This window comes from Leptinotarsa decemlineata, unplaced genomic scaffold (genome assembly GCF_025532065.1).
Source record: "Leptinotarsa decemlineata unplaced genomic scaffold, Ldec_3_MD MMD2_tig00003335_RagTag_RagTag, whole genome shotgun sequence".
NCBI classification, from domain to species: domain Eukaryota; kingdom Metazoa; phylum Arthropoda; class Insecta; order Coleoptera; family Chrysomelidae; genus Leptinotarsa; species Leptinotarsa decemlineata.
This window is the reverse complement of record NW_027412587.1, coordinates 5,802,640-5,825,067: the sequence shown is the minus strand read 5'-3', so window position 1 is coordinate 5,825,067 and position 22,428 is coordinate 5,802,640. Positions and strand designations below refer to the sequence as shown.

Below are 22,428 nucleotides of genomic sequence, written 5' to 3'. Positions count from 1 at the left end.
TGATGACATGGGGGTGGGAGGGTCTAGATGGTGATTACTTCAGCAGCAGTTATTTACTTTTTTACACATATGGCAACCCACACATTGTCTATGTTTGAAAAATGAGAAATGCATGTTATGTGGTTCACAATATAACATGCATATAACAATATTTACATAAGAATGGGAGAAGGGGGTAAGAGCTTGGCCTTATTTTGCTGACAAGGGGAATGGGGGGGGATTGTAATAAATATTCTTACGTAATAGTTGAACGGCCTCTTAGAAGAATTGATGGAAAAATGGTTGAGAACCCAGGTTTTGAATTCATTACCACACAGTGTGTCAATAGCTTCTATTGCAGTACTTTAGCAAGTGATATTTGGTTATGTTTTCGTATCTATAAAAAAATTAATTCATTTTAAATGAAATAATTGATTTTTTCAATTTAAAGAAAAATAAATTGTAGTTAAATTTTTTATAAAAAGTATGAAAAAACTGATTTTGTACTTTTATAATCCTTTTTTTATATTATTTTAATTTTGCAACTCTCAATTATCCATTTTGTTTCACAACAGAAATTAACTTAAATTTTTTTTGATTCTGCAAAGTCTGATCGAGAAATATAAAATAGGTAGTTGAAAAATGTGTTTAATGGAATTATATATGCTATATATGCTGATGATACAAGCCTTCTGGCAGGGGGAGAAACATATCCGGAGATGATGGTAAACTGCTGTAACATTTTTCAGAAAACAAAAAACTGGTTGAAAACAAATAAGTTAGTATTGAACGAGTCGAAAACTAAAGTAATGCTATTTGCAAACTATCTAACACCAGAGGAAAAACCAAATGATATATCATTTTTCAATAATTCCTTTCAGTTATCGCACGACACCAAGTTTTTGGGTGTTTACATTGATGAATGGCTGAACTGGTCACAACATATAGAGGAAATCTCTTCGAAGCTTGGAAAAGCTGAGAATAATCAGTAAACATCTAGAAAAGCAAGCAGCTTCATCTCTTTACTTTGCAAATTTTGAATCTGTCATGAGATATGCAATAATTTTTTGGGGATCCAACAAGAATACAAATAAAATATTTGTTATACAAAAAAGAGTAATTAGAATAATCATTATAAACATTATAAGGACTCTTATCGAACAGTTTTTAAGAGTAATAACATCATGACTGTATATGCTCTGTATATTTTTGAATGTTTGATGTATTTGTTTAAAAATAGAGATTTTTTTTAATCTAAATGCTACAGGACACGAATATAACACTTAGAAGGCATGACCTCATTTATCCATATCATACATTGAGACTTACTGAAAAATCTCCCTATTATATGGCAATGAAATTTTACAACAAGTTACCAGTACTTGTTAGACATTCTGCTAGTAGCAATCAATTAAAAAAAAAAAAACAAAAAGATACTTGTAGATCTAGAACCCTATTGTGTTGAGGAATTTTTAAAACATCAGTTTTGAAATATACCTAATTGTGTGTGACGTCATTTTATTACACGTTGTAATTATTTTTTATACAAATATTTGTGGCATTTTCTAAAATAAACATTATTATTATTATTAAAATAATTTTAGTTTTGTTTTCTTCACAAGACAGTTCATTTTTAAAATTGATTTGGATTTAATTGGAATATTCTTATCAGAAACCCGTGCAGCTGTTTCAATGTGAAACAGAACTTATGAAAGCGGGGTGGTTTGATTTTTACACTCATTATCCTTTTTTTTCTTTTTGTAACAACAAAAGTAACAACTTATGACCTGGATCAAAAATCAACAAAATGGTAGCGAATTTTTTTTTACAGACTCCTAATGATGGCAGTTGTTCTTCGATAACCTATAAACGTGGTAGGAAATCATCATGACAAACGATAATTGAAACTTCCTATGTTTTTATACCATTTTTATTTGTAACTAACATTACTGCAATTTTGCCCTACGAGGACACTTTCAAACGAATACAATAAACTCGTTTACAATGTTGGTTTGAAAATGCCCTTGCAGAACAAAACTGCAGTAATATTAGTTACAAATAAAACGTGTAGTTTCTGTTTTGTAGGTTTAAATTCATCAGGTAGGTGAAACCCAGAGTTTAGTGCACACCTAATGTGTCAATTATTTGATGAGGTGACATTTTGAATAGGCAATCAAAACATTTCATTCAACAATTGATCAAGGGGATCAATTGTTAAATGAAATAATTGAGACCTCTTCGATCATACAGAAATCATACAAAAATCATACAAAAAATAGTTTCCAATCTCGAAAGATTCATTGTAAAAAGATGTCAATTTCTTTAAATAATGAATAATTATTGGGACAATATTAATATTTTGAAGTGCCAGCAATTGCTTGTGTTTCACAATCTATTAACATTGAGGATACCTAAACGGTTAAATACAAAATCAAATAATAAAAACTGAAATCGCCATCAAGGGCCGAAGGCGAGACCTTGTTAACTAGCAGTCGATCAGCAATTATAAAAAAACTGCATAACTGACAGTTGAAACAGCCGGTTGTACGTAGTTGCAACGCTTGCATTAATATTTTCTTCTCGTGCAAATGTATACAATTCCTTTCACAAAAAATAGTATACAGTACCAAAAAAAAACGTCATTTATAACAACTCACTATCGTCACTGTAGGTGATTGATGTCGACCTAATGTTAGGTGAACGTTGCGCTCGGGCCGCATCGCACGTCTGATTCGGGTGCCACTCGGCCTTGCAGTGATAGCAAAAGTAGGAGTCACATCCGGGTCGTTCACACTTCAGTTTGGGGCAGCTGGCACACTCACTGGCTATCACAGCGAACGAACAGTCCGGTGCGGGGCACCATCTAGTATCAGGATCAACAGCGAGCACACGACGCACCATAAAGTCTTCGTACTTCTCAAAGAGGTGAGGGTTGTCGAGAATGGAGCGGATTTCTGAAAAAAAAACATAATTAACCAACATAAGTTATCATCGATACTGTTAGCACAACTAAGTTAACTACAGTTGGCCAGAAAAATATAATTACACCTTGAGTTATCGCAATTCATCAGCTAAATCAAAGGTTGAGAATGAATGAAATCTTTCTTTCCCAAAAATTATTTTCCCCTGAAAATATACCCCTTTCAATTAAAATCATATGACTCTCCTGAAATGGAAAAATTAAACAACTATGAAATGATGACTAATAGCTGACAGTTTGACCATTAACCATTTTCAATTTAGCATTCAGAGTCCATGTATAACCCTTTAAAAAAAAAGAAGTTCCATTAAAAAATCTCGATAAAATATAGATACATGATGATGAAGAAACTTGACCTTCGACAATTCATAAATGAGCACTTAATGTTTATGTATAATCATCCTGAAAAATGAGATGATAAAATGAAGAAGTGATATAATTAGTAATTTATATTTGACCTTTATATGTTCAGATAACTCTCCTGAGAAACAATGTTGATCAAACCAATCTAGACAAAGTGAAAAAATAAACCAACAATGATATTATGAATAAAAGTTAACAGTTTGATCATTAACCATTTGTCAGGATAAAATGACGATATACAGCGACAAAGAAATGATCAATAATAATTGACAATGTGACCTTCAATAATTTATAAATAACCATTTAGTATTTTTGTAAATGAATTATTTACAAAAAACCATTTAGTATTTTTGTATAAATCTTAATTAATTGACCACTCAATATTCATGTAAAACCCTTTTCAAAAAAGAAGTTCCAGTAAAAAGTCTGGATTAGATAAATAGGTACACATAATGATGAAGAAACATGATCATTAAAAATTAATGAATTCATGTTGGCCTATAATTTCTCTAGAAAAATCAGACAAAATTAGGATATAAAACGAGTGAAGAATCTTTCAATAATAGTTGACAATGAGCGGTCAATTGGCGCGGTTGTAGTGCGTCCGAATCATGATAGAAAGGTCGTGAATTCCATCCCTAGAGTTTTTTTTCTATGTGATATCATTAAGAAACACATATTTTTGAGCTTACATTGCAAACGCTGGCTGAACCCAACGAGATAGATAAAAAATTTACTACAGTATTGTACATCTTAAAAAGGTTTACAAAAAAGTCCGCGATGATAATTTGTCTATCTCTTAGGAATAACCCACAATAACTGTTTTTTATCGTTTACTTTTTTAGGAAGCGATTTTAACCACTACAACATTCATCGTTATCCAATCAAGTACCTTAAATACATTGTGCATTCAATCTCTAGATTAATATGGTCCTTTACAGCATGTAATTTAAATGAATATATTCGAAAATATTACAGATTTGAAACGCAGGGACATAGCGGTTGCGGCGGTACCGGCCGCGGGCCTATAACTAGAGCGTCGTAGGCCCCGCTTCGCCCAATAGCACTTTATGATTAGCAGCGATCGCACTCGTTTATATGTATATTTTGTACCAGCATTGCACCCGTGCGGAGCCAGGGCGGATCGCTAGTCAGTTTATAAATGACCATTTTTAAAGTTGATATATAACTCTTCCAAAAAGAAAGGAGATTGAAGCATTAACAACATGAGACTCTAGAGGAAAACATAAATAAATACCATATACGGCCGTTTCCTTCATCATGTTGTAACATTGCTATATTTTAAACCATAACAGATAGGAAGACGATTAAATGGGAAATAAGGTAACAGTCATCGGGAACCATACAATGGTCGAAGAAAATTTATGGGGACTCTCGCCTTTCTCAAGTTATACGGGGAAAATAAAAAATGCTGTTTCTCGTTTTTTCTCGAATGGAATTATTATTTCGGAGAATATCAAAAAATGGAAAAAGAAAATTTTATTGAATTCGGAGTGTACTATGACGATGTAATAATAAATATTCGACAAAACGTTTCGTGTCAACGTGGCCACCATCAACTTTCTTTTTTAAATATGGACCTGTCTTCTTTATTACAGATATTGATAAAGCAATAAATTGACAATCCAAGAATTCCCGTAAATTTTCTTCGACTATTGTATTGTTCCTGATGACAGTTACCTTTTTTCCCATTTAATTCTCTTCATATCTGTCACAGTTTAGAATATAGCAATGTTACCACATGATAAAAGAAACGGCCTGTATAGTCTACACAAAGAAGAATAGCAGAATAAAAGACTGTTGTACCGGTTCTGAGAAATTTACTAGTTAATACTTATAAAATCTCCCACATAAAAATAATGATTAGACCTCGTATTATACCACGCCGCCCATGCCATGCAAAGAAACTGCCGACGTTCGGTAACTATTTAGTTTTTATGCCATTCAAATTGACTTCGTTTATACTATAAAAACTGCAACTAATTTAAATGAGGAGTTCAATAGTTAATGATAATGACATTACAATGTATGCAATGTAAAAAAGCATACATTTTCAAGAAACAGAAATCTAAGCAGTCAGAACATTGAACATTCAGAACAACTTCAATAAAAAAATCAAGAAGGCATTGATTATGTACACTGTGTCATGACAATAACAGTCCACATAAGATAATTTCATTAGCAAATATATTACGTAACAAGAAATTTCCCTTTACAAGAAAAATTAGGTTTTCTACAAATTGAATTTACTTATTTTCTGCTGAAAACTATTTGAATATGTGTTTATGCACTGAAATGAATCACACGACTTATTAGGCGAAAATACATATGTATATTTGAAGGCAATAAGTGAGTCCCAAGCATTCATAAATAGATCAATGAGAGTGATTAAGTGTTTTTCCACTGATATAATAACAAACATGATGTCCAGAGAATGATTATTGTGAAAAGCACTTGTTTTCAACTACTAATGGTTTCAAATAAACGTCACAACAATAAAGTACAGTTTGTATCCTGTAAAAGTCATTGAACGAAATGTGGAAATCAAAGAAAATGTAAGAAAACTTTTTTACCATTGGGATGCATCGGTTCCAGACATTCCGGGCATGAGATGCATATACGAGACTCTGTGATCTCAACTCGCAGATAATGCTGGAAACAGGAAATGCAAGCTCTGTGTCCGCATGCTTCGAGCTCACAAAAGTCTTCTGGTGTAACCTCTGCGAAACAAAGAGGGCATTCCAGGGATGGCGGAACAACTTCACTCTGAAACATTCAAAAATATATAATATACCACGGAGTATGCTTTACATTTTTCTGGAACATAAAAAAATAAAATGCAACAACGTCAGACAGATTTTATGAACATTAAAAAGAAAAACCATCAGTATGCAGTAGGAATAACAACAAATGAAGTTAACAGTAATCCAGATATTCATGAATTGAATATGGTTTCAAGTATATATTTAATATTTTGTGGTAATTTATTGAAAAACTTGGATTAATGCTTATGACGGATGCTTTTCTGTTAGTAGTCTATGAATAGGGAGACATATATTTGCATTCCGCAAAGGGTAAGTATGATTTGATCCTACTTCCAAGAACTTACCTTTATGTTTGAATAAGTAAATTACACATTCATAAATGTACAGTGCATGTATTGTCATTATATAATCATCTTTGAATTTTCCCCGACAAGATTGGCGATACATGATTTTTAATGATTTTTTGTTGAGATAAGTACTAATAATCCTTACACTGTAGCAGATTTGATTCAATTTTTTTCCTAAATTTATAATGTGGGTATGCCAGTGAAGATGCTCATTGATGTATATACCTAAAAATTTTGTTGAGGTTTCTACTTTTATTTGATTATTTGCTAACAGTTATTGGTGACTCAATTCTTTCTTGGAGGGTTCTAAATAGAATTACTTTGGTTCTGTTGGTGTTAAGAATAAGTGATCTGTTCTTTCGACTAAATGGGATGCTTTAGTGATTAAACTTCGATAGTTGCAGCTAGGAACCAGTAAATTTGTGTCTCATCGGCATAATTAGTGATAGTAGCCCCCTCGTTATTTAAAATATGTAAGATGTCGTTCATGAAAATTGCAAATAGAATAGGACCTGTTACATTTTCTTGTGGAATGCCTATAGTATTTTCCCTGATATTAGACTTAAATATCTGTAATTTTTTATATCTTTCGTTCTTTGTTGACGATTTGATAAATATGACTCGAACCATTTCAATACAGTCCCTCTAATTTCACGTTTTTCAAGTTTTTCTCCAATAAATACGTGTGATTAAGGCAGTCATATGAACCGTGAATATTCCAAGAAATATTTCGTGATTTTCAAATGACTTGATAATGTTTTCAGTAAACTGTATGATTGCTGTGTCAATTAATCTTCCTTTAATATATCCGTGTTGAGTTGGGTTCAAGAGATTACAATGTTTCATGAAGTTAATTAATCTATTACACATCGCCTTTTCAAAAAGTTTAGAAAACGATGGCAAGACACTTATAGGCTATAATTCTCAAACATTTCACAATATCTTTTTTTGTATATTGGTGTTATGAGAGCTAGTTTTAATTGTTGAGGAAACATTCCATATTTGAATGAGTTATTCATTATATAGCAAATTATTTTAGAAATATTATCTATACATATTTTCATCAGACTTACTGGTATTTCGTCATCTCCACACATGTGTTTGTTTTTATTTTCAGTCCCAGATTCTTAATTTCTTCTTCAGTGACTAGTAGAAGAAACATTGATTGTGAATTATTTGAAATATTACATGAAAATTGGGTCTTATCTATTTTTCCAAGTATTTCCGGAATGACATTCAACAGAAATTCATTGTACTGATTGGGTGTTTGTGTTGGATTTCCTTCGAATATTGAATCTACGGTGTTATTTCTGCCTAAAGATTAAAAATATTAAGGCCAACTTTACAAAAAGATTAGCGTTGCCAATATGATTTCGTATTCTGCAAAGAATACCAATAATCTGTGAACTTTTTTATCGAAGTTCTTCAAAATTTTACTCCAACTGAGATTTTCATCAATATAGAGTCCTAGAAATTTTGTGCAGTTTTTATATATGATCTCATTATTTTCAAATTTAATTGGGGGAAATCGATTACACCATTTTATTGGAGTTATAAGTATATAAGATGATTTTGAAAAATTCAATATTAATTTATGAATTTGTAAACAAGAACATGGATTTCCATAAACAAAATAATGGCAAGTTCTTTATAATGAAATATTAGATCAGACAGGGTTCAATAAGAAAAAATAATGAAGACAGTAGAGCTATTATGAAAATATATAGATTTTCGTTATTTTAATTAATATAACATACAAAATAATAAAAAAATTGTGACCATAACTAGTAGGTACCTTAGTAATAGCTGACTTCGTAAATACAGTTGAAAAAAAAAGTTAATAGGAAGAAATAGATAATTTATTCATTACACTCCATTTATCGATAAATCATAAATCAATGGATAATTTATTTTTCTAGCTACTGTTTCCGGTAGTTCAAAAATACGAATAGAGAAATTGTCAATATTGATTTTTGATAACAGTCAATAATATTTAAAACTCACATAGGCTGTATGATATTTTTATCAGCAATGTAAATATTTTGCACCTGACTTTTTCAACTGATCAAACTGAATCTTTCTATGACTCATTCAAACAGAACATTGTGAAAGGTATATTGATAACAATTTTATAAATTAGTGGTCCAACTGAAGTCGTTACCAGAAGTTTTGCAGTAAGAAGGTACACAACAAGAAGTTGGTCAACACGAATATTTTCGAGTTATGATGAGTGAGATAAAAAACATCCCAAAGACAGGAAAAAAGTGGAATAGGACACATATATTCTAAGCCCCCACGTCGATCTCATGAAACAAAAAGTTATTGAAGAAAACTAAAAAAAAAAATATCAGGCTATAATTCGTATTGTATCGACGTATAGATCTCAACCGTGATTTATAATGAAACATATGTTACAAAAATGAATATAAGATAAAGAACTAGCCAGAAACAAAATAAACAAAAACAAAAAAAAACAATTTTCAAACGTTAATATAGAAATAGAAATTAGAGAACTTCACGAAGGTGACAACTAGAACTATAAGAAAAAAATGCATAGGTAATACGAAAAACTTTTTGGAGCTATTGGATCAGTTATTCTGAGGGTGTACACACATTTTTTTCGAAATTTCCCATATTTATTTACTAATATAAAATATATTCAGTCAGGGCCGCAGTCAAAAGAAAAACCAGGAGGGTTTTCCCAACCCCACCAGCAAAACAAAATTTCCCAACTTTCGAAAAAATGAAAGACGAGGGATTAGTTACTACTATAATATATTAATAATGGGAATTATTCTACTTTGGACTAAGGTCCTTGGTCTTCCACCATATCCACCATGTATAGGAATACATGTATAGGAATATTCAATACAAATGAAAGTAAACAATTAAATGATATTGTGCATATTGTTTCTACTATTATTTTTTCTATCTTCACGGCCTGAAATTTCCCAACTTTTCCAAGTCGAATAAACAGCGAAAAGTTGGGAATTTTGTAAAATGTTGTGTACTATTCAGGACTATTCTCTTACTTGGGATAAATTAAGCTTTTTTGAAGTTTTCAAACAACTCAGAATTTCAAAGTATGTACTCGTTATGCATGTTGGGAAATCCCAACCTTGTCCTGGTTCTTTCCTTTTTCTTATTACCTCTCCCTTTCTTTTCTCTCATTTTTATTTTTTTAATTTTTATTCATTTTTTTACTATTATTTTTTTCCATCTTCACGGCCCAAAATTTCCCAACTTTTTCCAAAGTCGAAAAAGCAGGAGGGGAGGCTCCCCCCCATTCCCCCATGGCGACGGCTCTGTATTCAGCTATTTTCCTCAAGTTTTCATGTTAATTTTGGATTGCAAGCATTCAAGATAAAAATTTTCTATGAAAATGTTGCACACGTTCCAGAGAATTATGCAATTAGCATGATAGAGAATGAAGTTATAACATTAACGATAAGGAAATTTAATAAACACATGCAAAAACTAAATATAGAAGTATTTCCAGTGCAATCGAGGTGATTACACGAAAGAAAAATGATGCGATTAAGATAACGATTCTGATTAATAGCAGGAATATTCTCGGAAAATTATATTTATAACAGCATTTCTCTTCAAAGTGTTGCCTTCTGAATAATGAATGTAGGTTCGTTAAAAATTTTATTCTTTTTTGATCATACTATCTCTATAAGCATATTGACATATGATTGTACATATTTGAGTCTGTTTCCAGGAATATCATGATTGCCAACACTGACATTTTTCATGAAATATCAAGAAGAAGACGTGTAATAACTGTGATTGTGAATAAGACATTTTTTAGTTAGTTATTATGATAGAACGAACAATATTAATTTCACGTGCATTACATACACATGTTATATTACCAAAACACTAAATAATTTTTTAACGCGTTTTTTAATTACAATTACAGGAATCACGAATTTTTTCTCAATATTATATATCTAATATCAGTGTTGCCAATAATGATACGCCTGAATCATATACAACCATTTTTACATGAGTATGTGCAATACAGATTCTACTGGAATGGTAGGCGCAAACTACAATAATCGACGAATATTATTAACAATTTTATTCACGGTAGCTAAAATTTTTGCAAATATTTTGGTGATAATGTTGAAATAGTCTATCTGCCAACAAACACTACCATCAAAATATTAACTCTTCTAATGTGTCTGGTACATTGTGCAATCATTCTTAATATGTCAAACAAATACACGAGACAAGTGAATTTGGCAAAATGAATGGTAGAGCGAATACATCGATGGATGATTAACCCACATAACGGAAAGTAAAATGATTTCCATATTCTTACCTTTGTACTCGTAGTGAACACTGAAGTACGACTAGTGGCTTGGTGGATTTCCACGAGATGGCGTTCATTTTCTTTCGAGGAGCTTCCTACTTTAGTTTCAGGCACGTCTCTACCTAAAAAATAACACTGACATTAATTTACAGCCACATCAAATATCAACAATATTAAAATTTTGTTGAGAATCTGCATCCTTAGGCGTCTTTAGACGTTTTTGAAACCCGGTAAAGCCGCGCGTAGATCCAAGTGGTGTCAGAGGAGACTAGATTGATGTAATATTCGTGCTGTATTGGTCAAAAAAGAAAATAGTTCAGCGGGAATATCCCCCACACATTTCTATTCTAAAATGTTTATTTTTCACTTCGAAGATGAAGTTTCATATATCACTTTTTCTGGAAGTCCAATTTCCTTTTAGGAATCACCTTTTAACGTGTTAGGAATCACACGTTGAAAAGTAAGACCTCGTTAATCCTTAGCTCACACAAGTTTCGACTTCTGAGGGTTGTCGTTCGTAGAGGTGCGACAGCTGGTTAATGGAAAAACAGATTTTAAACAGATACGAATCGGCCATTTCTCAAAGAAATGAGAAAAGGGAAAAAGAGAAGTTCTTGGGAGAATAGAATAGAACTTTATTGGCCACGTTACATATCCATACAATACATTTGTAGTAAGTCAGTGTTCCACCTTTCAGAACAAGAATTGAAGTAGTGTACAATTTGAATAGAAAGATCAAAGCTTCCACTGTGAATAAGAACATCACACAAATATCCTAGAGGAAGTTGTTTCAAACTAGTTGGTAGCTTGTTGTATAACTGCTTGCTCACTGCAAGCAAGAGAACAAAATGTATCGTCTCTGCTGTCTACCGCAGTCTTAGACGAAACGTCACGCATAAACTATGGCAAACGAAGACGGAAAATAGTTTTGAAACATTTCATTAAAAAAACCCTGCTTTCTATGGTGGTTTCAAGTTTTATCGTTAAACATTTGATATCCAAAGTTGTTTATATTTTTTGTCAGAATTCTTTTTTCAGAAGTATTGCTGAAAAAAGCAAGAATAATCTGTTTAAAAAATCTGTATTTCCGTTAATCAGCTGTCGCCCCCATACGAACGACAACTCTCAGAAGTTGAGAAACTTGTGCGAGCTAAAGACTAACAAGGTCTTACCTTTAACGTGTGATTCCTAACACATACGGAAAGATCTTTAAAATGAAGTACTATTTGAGTTTTTTTCATTACTTGAAAGTTTAGAGGCTTTCTTCAATCCATCTAGCGGGTTGCTTGAAAAATGTCATCGTTGAAAATAAAGTTGACATATTTTGCAAACTTCTAATAACTTATATGAAATATCAAAAGTTGTTTTAGTTCCCGAATGTATGGATGAGATTAGGATTTTTTTTGAGGACTTTACAACACATATACGTTGGGCAAAACTATGGAAATTCTTTAAGAAGTACACATATTTCATATTCGGAGTGGATTCAGAGTAATTAGAGGGATTTGATGCTTTTGAAAGTATAATGAAAGTATAATCACAACGTGGCGCAAAAGTATAAATAGCGACAAATATCAACATTTTTACAAAACTTACATTCTTTAAAATTATAAATAGGTACATTCATCAAGCTCATTCAGAATTAACAATACGAATAGAAAATCAAATCAAATAAACATTTACTGCGAGGATTCCCACCGTTTCCTACTCACATTTTGTGAAACATTATATTAAAACGTCATCACTAACCGTTTCTACCTTTCGTAATATATCATAATCGACATTATTACGAATATAAAATTCAATAGTCTCTCAGTAATATAATTTTGTTACATGTGGACTTTATTTATATACAATGGTTTTCGCTCGTAATTTGTCCGCGTTAACTACAGACTGTAACTGATTTACCCGCGTAGTTCCTGAGAATATCGGGAAATAACATCCCTGAGAATATCGGGATGTTATTTCTGGACAATGTCGTCGAGCTGTCCATACCGCGGCATTTTTCTTATTCAACTTTTTTATCAACAATCAATGATTATTAAAGTATTAAGTTGAATAAATATAGTTCAGCAAACTAAAAAACACGCTTTTTAAGAACATACAACTAGAAAGTCAATAATATTTTTGTAAATTAGCTTAAAACAATAACGAACGAAAAAATATGGCACAAAGCGCCCACGCTTTTTTCACAATGATACTAGTATTTTTCGTTCGTTAATGTTTTGAGCTTATTTGAAAAAAATCAACTTTTTTAGTTCGATGTTCTTTAGAAGTGTTTAGTTTTTTCAACTATATTTATTTATCATTTTTTAGTTTTGTATGTTATAAAAGCGTGTTTTTTAGTCTTTTTAAACCATATTTATTTTATCTAAACTTTGGGATCGGTCAGCCGTATATTGTTTAGAAAAGTGACCATTGATATTTTCCGATTCCGGAGAGGGAACCTGAAAATCAGATACCAAGCCCAAAACAGTAGGCGCGCAAAGGAGGGTTACAAATAAGGCGGCAGGCGCGCGTGTTAATAAAAAAAATCCTTTTTTCAAATGAAGCGAGTTCGAATTATATCAAGGAGGTTATGTACAGCGCCATCTGCCCGCGAATAGATCAAGCAATAATGTCGATATATCAAGGAGGTTATTTACAGCGCCATCTGCCCGCGAATAGATCAAGCAATGATGTCGATACATCAAGGAGATTACGTACAGCGCCATCTGCCCGCGGATAGATCAAGCAATAATGTCGATAATTCTGTCAAATACAGATCCCGACCTTGAGAGTTACAAACAAATAAACAAACATACATACAGGCGAAGCTAATATAAAGCCTGTAAAAAGATTAATACCATGATACAAATAATAGCATCATGTCGGAGTTCTGTCTCACCCAACATACTCCCCAGACCTCTCGCTCACCGATTACATTCTTTTCAAGCACTTGGATAACTTTCTCACCGGTAGAACCTTCGCCAATCAGGACCAGACAAAAAACGGCCTTCGTCGACTTCGAATCTCGGCGTAGAGTAGACTCATGAGAATGGAAAAAAAAATTAAAAACAGACTAATATTTGCTACCTAACTAATATCTAATCTTTACGTGTTTTCTACCTACGATTACGTGAGAATGCGAAAAAACGCATTGAACATTCGAAGGCATCTGAAAATTTGTTGTCATGGTCGAAAGTTCTAATTGCTTTCGCGGAACATTAGAAATAGTTGGGAGAATTTCGAATTGTTTTGGTAAATTTTGGCGGATAGTTAATCTGAAGAAATTGATAATCTTCGATTTGCAACGCTGCTGTAGACTCCTGTAGTAGCATGAATTCAACGATTCGAGAATGTCATCAATTTCCCTCTAGTAGGTTAGGATGATTAAGTTCTCTTTATTGACCGGGGGGTACTAAGTTGCTCCTTTGAATATACCAGAAAGTAGCGTAGAAAATGCATAGTCTATTAATCAATAGTGTTTTTAATTCGTGTTTTTATTTTTTTTAAGTTCTTTCTCGTTCATTGGAAGTATATTATACTACGCTGGTAACAGTGATGAAGATGAAAATAAAATTGTCGTTGAATAATAATTGAGAATCGTTGGAGAAAATATATGGAGCTAAGTGGAGACTATGTAGCTAAGCACAGATATTTTTTCAAAAAAATTTGTGTTTGTTAGATCGTGTATTTCTTGATCCGCCCTCGTATTTGGGAAAATATTGCACACGCAGCTGTTGTTTGCTACGTGTATTGTCTTTCTTCCGAATACTATCGGCCTGTCAATTAGCTGGAAACTTTGAGAGATAACATTCGAAGGTAACTGACTATACATTTACGGCCTCGCAGATTATTTGCGACATGTTTAAATGGTAATGTTGAAAAATCTATAAAACCGAGTACCATACAAATCGACCAGCAGAAATCGTGAACTTTCCTTCTAATTGAATGCAATAAAAATACATTTTTGCAATAATGTGATTTTTTAGTGTAATCTCTTAATTTCTATGTCTTGTTTTCTTAGAGAAAATAGGACGAGCGAATGATATACTCAATCAATAATGTTGTAAAAATTGACTCAAAAGTTAAAAAAGCATGTAGTTTAAAAAATAATACAGGTTTCATTTTTGTCCTGAATTTCCCAAAACTAATGAAAACCCGAAGCATCTGTCCAGTATAATAGCTCCTTCAGACATGCTTGAGGAAGGCATTCCACAGGAAAGCAAATATTGCTTCTATTTAAAAAAAAATTATTTTGCCAAAAAGTAAATATTAAACCATTTTACGTATCTCGCTACGTATATATTAATTATAAAACAAAGATTCGTCGCGTCTGTCTGCCTGAACACGTTTTGTTTTTCAGGTTCCATTCGACCACAGCCTACAGCCCGAATTTGTTATCTTCAATCGTGACTCCGGCCGCGAAAGCACACATTCTTATACAGGGCGTTCCAACGAAAACTTGACCTCCCCTGTAAGTCAGAAACGGACGTGTAATCGAAAATTTCAAAGAGCACGTCAATTTTTGAAAGCTTTTATTTAACTTGACTTGTATGTATGTTAACAAATCTTGCAAGTTTTAACTTGACCCACTTCCCGGTATCCGATTGACCTGAAATTTTGCATGCTGGTCCAGAACCGATGACAATGCATGTTAATCATAAACGTGACCTGATGCTGCTGCCAGGATCGGCTCCGTACGAGAGATTTCCTCAGCGGTAAGTAGCAGGGACACGAAATTTGGTATACGCATTCGTTTATGATAGGCAGTTGGTAGGCCCACCATGAAATAGGTGTCACATCCAGGGTTAGCTTCAATAAAAATATTTTTTCTAGAAAAAAAATTATATCTGATATAAACAAGACTGGGAGGTTACCTAAAGAGTTGGAAATATTTGTGGGGGCCAAGGTGATGTTGCGATACAATGTTGATGTGTCTAAGGGTTTAGTGAATAGTGTCATCGGTCATATAATAGAAATTATATGGCCCTGTTTCCGAAGAGCACAAATGTATGACACGGACATTCCATCAGTCCGTATCGATTTCGGCAAAGATGGGATCCACGTTATTCAACCGAAATCTGTACAATTTCCAGCTACATTTAGCCATGATACAGCTGAACGTAGAATGTTGCCAATTGTTTTATGCTGCGCTTGTACAGTTCACAAAATGCAGGGTAGTACGGTTGACCACGCTGTTGTATAATTGGGTTCAAAGTTGTTCGCTGCCGGCCAAGCGAACGTGGCTTTAAGTATTAGGGTCACATTAATAGAAGGCCTCCTGATAGAAGAATTAGACTGTTCCAAATTAACTGGGAGTCGGCCATGTAATAATGATGCCATCATTGAAATGAATAGACTGAGAAATATAACAAGATAATTCTTCTATAAGGTATGCCGGAGGAGTAGGTACCTACCTACTTCTATAGAATATGGTTTATCCTAAAAGTTTTCCCCGTTCCTTAAGTTTTTCTGTTTAAGGACTGTCCGTTTTATAGATAGACTAAAACAAGCTTTTATTTAAGTGCCCTAAAAATATCAAAATAAAATTTGAAATCACATTGACCACATTCATTTATGACTTTACATAATTGAAATTATAATAAAAGCTTGTCGCGATAATTTCAATTTGTAATTGAAATTTTGTAATTAGGTAGGCACCTACTAAACTTGTAATTCATAATGTTTGTAATTGAATAAAAGTACCTTGAATGCTTAAAATGTGGAACTTTAACCTTGAATAACTTTTTTGCATACATAGGATTTATCGGGTTTGAAATTTAAAATTTTATTTAAATTTCACCTGACTGAATATGTAGAGATTTCTTCTAGGCATCGCGTCAATGTGATTTAAAATTTTATTTTGATTTTTTTTAGGGCACTTAAATGAAAGCTTGTTTTAAATGTATTTTATCATTATTTTTATTTCTAGGGGGACTTATTCTGATATGGAAATCATACCCCCGAAACTTCACCCCCCTGCGGTCAGCAACTACCCCCCCTATTTTTTTCAATGGCATTAGAGGGTCGAGTGATACATTATTTGAACGGTCTTTTGTCCCTCTATTACTTCTATAATTTTTTTCGAAATTAGTTCATTCGTTATTGAGAAATTGAATGTTGAACGTTTTATTCAAGAAAAAACAGAAAATTCGCTGTCGCTCATTTTATTGAAGAAATCAACAAAAGTAATATCAATGGCAACACAATCAACGGATAAAGTGTTTTGAAATGGACGACACTGTTAGTTTTTTTCACACTGGTAGTTTTTTTTGAATCTAGTTGTCGCAGAACAAAAAGTAGATGATTAGCCACTGTCATTTCTTCACGAATTATTATTCAGTCATCCTTGTTCACTGTGTTCCAACATGGTTTATTCTACTGAAGAAAGAATAGAAATTGTTGCAACCTATTATCGAAATAATGAATGTGCTAAGCTGCTGCAAGAATTTATAATACCACAACGTCAGCCATCAATACGTTAAACAGTTAATGGATAAGTTTCGAACTTCAGGTTCTGTTCACAACAGAAAACATGAAGTTTCCCGTCTTATCAGAAATTACGGAGTTGGAGTTGCTGTTGTAGGACATGTAGAAATGGATAATCGGCAATGTTTTAGACATGTAGCTAGAGCGTCTAGTATCAGCTACTAGTGTTTTTCGGATTTCGAAAGCCTATAAATTCCATCCTTTCAAAATGAGGCTAATTCAGGAATTAAATGAAGATGATCCTGATCGTCGACTTCAGTTTTGTGAGGTGTTCAGCGAGAAATTGACCAGTAACCCAAACCTATAATACAATAATACATGTTTTTCAGACGAAATTTCTTTCATGTTGAATGGGGAAGTGAATAGACATAATTGTCGTTACTAGAGCGATGTGAATCCTCATTTGGTGATGGAAGCACATTTACAAACTCCACAAAAATTCAATGTCTGGGCCAATATTCTAGGTAATTATATTGTTGGACCATTCCTCATTGAAGGTAATCTCAATGGGGACACATACTTGAATCTATTACAAGACTGTGTAGATCCTATGACTATACATATTTTAGAAAATGATGACAATTCCAGTGGAATGGCCACTTAGATCACCTGATTTCCATATCAGAATTAGTCCCCCTAGAAATAAAAATTGAGGTGTTCTTTGAAATTTTCGACTACATGTACGTTTCTGACTTACAGGGGGGGGTCAAGTTTTCATTGGAACGCCCTGTACAGTGTGTATCTCACAATCACACGTCCAATTTTCCATGACTTTGGCGCATAAATCGATCAATTACATGGATTATGTTTGCTTTGAGGACAGCTGTGGCTTGTGTATTATTCGCATACACCTGCGACTTGAGAAAACCCCACACGAAAAAGTCTATCGGGGTCAAATCGCATGATCTCGGTGGCCAGTTCACATCACCTCCACGTGAGATGACGATGCCCTCAAATCACTCGTACAGAATATCCAATGTGGCATGAACTGTGTGACAAGTAGCGCCGTCCTGTTGAAAACACATATCGTTGGTGTCCAGATCATCCAATTCAGCCCGAAAGAAGTTGGTAATCATCGACCTATAGTGATCTGTTCATGGTGATTTGGCAAAACAGACTGAATAAATGATAACTAATTTCACAGATGTAGCTTCAACAAGATGGTCGTTATCAATTGTCAACGTTCGGAAGTCCCTGTTGGAAGACCCTAATGAAAGTAGACTTGAAATTTTGCGTCGAACTCCAATTATAAATATTTAAAAAAAGTGAACACCGTCACAGTTATTTCATTAAATAACACAGAACTGGAAATACATAATGTTTATTAATCCTTCCTTCACCTTCCGGAAAATTCCGAGAGAAAGCTCCGGTAGAAATATCTACTGTTTTTCGACTTCATAAAAGATGGCCGAGTGCTCTTATTAATTACACTAATCTAAAAATCAACTAGTATATAGATCATCAGTAAAAATAATGGTTGTTTTGGTCGGATAATAAATAAAATGTGTACCTTTCTATACAACTTCCTAAACGTTTATTTTCTCGCAGAAAATTAATTTTACCTGTTAATGAAACAATACCCTATCATAGAATAACTCTACATTGAAGAAAAATCCTGATTGTTTTACTTCCTACCCAACATATTTTCCCAGAACACTTATGACGTTTCCTTTCTGAATGGCAATCGCTAATTCTTCTATGAATTACCGACCCTCTTTATCATTTCCTGTTGATTCAACAATGCTCCTCCTGCATTCATTTTATTTCGTGCACATGAATGTTATTAAAGTGAAATCAGATGATTATTCAAATGTTTCAGTCTGATATTGAATCAGGACAGAAATAAAAAGTTTCAGACAAGTTCACAGGTGGCATTTCACATAATTTCAGTTCGCCTTCATCGAAAATTATGATTGCGGTGTCATTTCAATCATAATTTCTCACCGAGTAATTTACGATTTGATTCAAGTTTCGCTAACGAACAGGAAAAATAAAATAAAAAATATTACAAAATAATCCATGTTTATTTTGATTCGAAATCAATTTTTCACTAAGGAAAAAATGAAGTCCAGACCTTCAAAAAATAAACATTTCATTCTCCAACATATACCTTAAATTGCAAGAATCTTTCAATTCTTCCACAGTAAGTTGCTTCGCTATAAATGACAATAAAGATCATCATGAAAACTACCAATCAACATATTGTAACGAATTAAAGAATTAAATGTCTTAAACAAATTTATTTTTGAACAATATTTCACTATCATAACTAATTTATGTACAACACTTAGCAATTAACGCTCAATTCATTTTCACTGTTCGAATTCTTTATTTAAACGCACGATTCGCTTTCTGAATACAGACTGCCGCTCTGGACTTGAAGCGGCCTTTTATATCGGCAACGATCGCTCCAGATCTCTCTAGGGTTTCGGCACTCATTTATACCTTTCGCGGTGGTTCGCGATAAGTCACGTGTTTGCTGGCTGAGATATCGGTCGGGGCCGGCTTCAGATTCGTTAAAATATTCTTGAATATTTGGAATGTTTCAACATTTTGAGCGACTATTAAAATCCATGTATGAAATATGGTCACTAAGTCACCAATTGTATTAGGGCCCCACTTCAGACCCAGGTGTAATGCCAAAAGACCCAGTAGTCCGACTATCTCCATTTTTTAATAATATATTACAACGCGCATGATCGAATCGCAGCGGATAGTTTTTGGATGCTCCGTGGAATGTCTCAATAATCGGCAACGTTTCATTTCTGAAATTTTTCATGTAATTTACCGCTCTTGGCCTATCAGTCTGACGACGTTTCGCTTGTGGGATCACGATAAAGCGAAGTTTTCTTGTGGCTCGAGTTTTAAGTATTATAATTGTAATATGAGCATTGATTCATTTGTTGATTATTCTTTATCATGTTATTTTCTATATGCAATCTAATGCTACATACAAGTTTTGCAAAAACTAGGTCTATTGTTTTGTATATGAAAATGGAATATTTTTTACTTATATTTTTTAATGTATTCAAGAGGTGTATTTGTAGCAGATACCATTCACATATTCTCATAGAGGGCTTGAAGAATAAATAAATGAATAATTCAATCAAATTGTTTTGTTCTTATTGGTAGCACATTTTCTGTATGTCATTAACCAAACAAAAAATGTGCCAACACTCATTTCCAACAATAGTTTGATTAGCTGAAGAATTTATTAGTTTATTTGTTTTATATGTAGTCATTGAATTATTTTTTAAACGCAATCAAAAGATTTATTGAAATACCATATATTGAATATTCTTGCATTAAATATAGTGTCGTAAACAATATTAAATCGATACAGATAATAAGTGATTGTAAACTGCAACAACTTTGAAAATACTTTGAGAAAACTGACAACAGTTCAAATATCATTTGTAGAGCAATAATTTCAGAAGATTCCAATTTTTTTACACTCATCCCAGTTTTCTAAGAAGTATTTTACTGATTATTGGTGTGGTATATTGTTATCATCAAAATTTTGATAATACGGGCAGGGCGACCACTTGCAGGCAAAAAATATTGTACTTTATCCAGTACCGAACTATGTTTGAAGTTGCAAGTCCCTTTAGTTCCTCGGTAACTTATTTTCAAATCGATTGCAAAATTTGAACCAAACAGACAAGGAGCGAGTAAAGCGTGAAATAATTCGAATAAAAAATTCAAAGTGTTTCATAATATTCTACATTAATATGAAATACCCATTTAATTTAATAAATTTGTTTTGCTGTCGAGCAGTATATCTATTATTCACTTGTTGAGCAGTGTATGAAATGTCAAACGCTGACAAATCCTGTCGTGTCAAATGATTATGAATGCACAGTAGTCCTAAAAAAATTAAACTGTGAGACACAAACATCAAAGGTTCCTGCAAGAGTGAAACTACTGCTTGTTTTAGCATTATGTGCTTCAGATCTTACCTGATTGAGATATGCTTTTATGACATACATTCGTTTTGTAATAGCTAATAATAGGGGAACCCAGATTAATATACAGGGGGATACCTTGTACCCGGTTAAATACCTCCACCAAATATGAGCCCCATATAAAGGAGGGATAAAGGATCAGATTAGTAAAAAAAAATTGAACATCAGAAATGCTCGAGCGCGTCAGATTAGGCTGGGGTGCGTTAGTTACATGCTGAAAAGTGTATATTCCAGTAATCTGACAATTTGAGAGTGACGTAAAGAAAGGGGAGGGCAACAAAGTTGTAAAAAAATAACGTCATTTCGACATTCTCGAGCGTAGCTAATTTCTTTTATTTTGAAGGAAATAATTCAAGGTTAACGAAAAATATATAATCTGACTATTTCCGCAAGCAGAAATAACAAAAATTCGTCGATAAAGTTTAATGCGTGCAGCTGTGTGACACTATATTTCCCTCTCCAAGTTTCTATTCCTCTTTCACTTTTTCTCTATCTATTAGTCTCTCACTCCGTCCCCACTCTGAATTCTGTTGCCATGACGCCATCACAGCTGATCACAGAGACTCGTTCCTGATGAAGATGAAGATTAATTAATCAATTGATTATAAAAATTTAAATTTTTTTGAGCATTTAAAAAAATTATTTTATTATAAATACAAGTATTCTACTCAAAAAACATACACTTATTTATTTGCATGCTATTTCCTGAGCTTTTCAATTATTTAAGTTCAATGATTAAAAAAAAATAGAAAAAAATATTTTTTGTCAGATTAGGCGAATCCCTCTAGATAATCGTCAGATTATGAGACAGCACGTCTAGAACATAAAAATGAACCATATATATATTTTAATCTGACGCGCTTGAGTATTTCAAAATGGCGATTTTTTTTACATTATAATAATGGCCGCGAGTTTGCGTGAGATCGAAATCGTCAGATTATTGAATGAGAGCTTTTTTTTGTTACACTCAACACCCCCTTAGAAAATCTGACGCGCTCGATTAAATTTTTTTTCTTTTCACTTTTTACCCTTACAAACAACCACCCGCATCATGCAAACGATCAGATTAACATACGAACATTATTAAAAATACGTAGGACATTGATGCTATCAATATCTGACGCACTCGAGTATGTCCATGCAACAGTATTTTTTACATATTTAAAAATCTATAGCCGCTTCCCCCACCGATGAAAAGTTATATATTATATAA

The 22,428-nt window shown here is 33.1% G+C and overlaps 1 protein-coding gene across 3 annotated transcripts in view; it reads right to left on the bottom strand.

Moving 5' to 3' along the window:
* The window catches only part of LOC111510154 (E3 ubiquitin-protein ligase RNF19A), a 113,575-nt gene that overhangs the window by 47,818 nt on the left and 43,329 nt on the right, over nt 1-22,428 (bottom strand). For all 3 annotated transcript variants that reach the window (XM_074178010.1, XM_074178009.1, XM_074178011.1), the window contains 3 exons: nt 10,786-10,898; nt 5,917-6,109; nt 2,637-2,933 (listed from right to left, as the gene is read on the bottom strand). In XM_074178010.1, the coding sequence (XP_074034111.1) occupies nt 2,637-2,933; nt 5,917-6,109; nt 10,786-10,898 (603 nt within the window). The remainder of the gene's footprint in view (nt 1-2,636; nt 2,934-5,916; nt 6,110-10,785; nt 10,899-22,428) is intronic.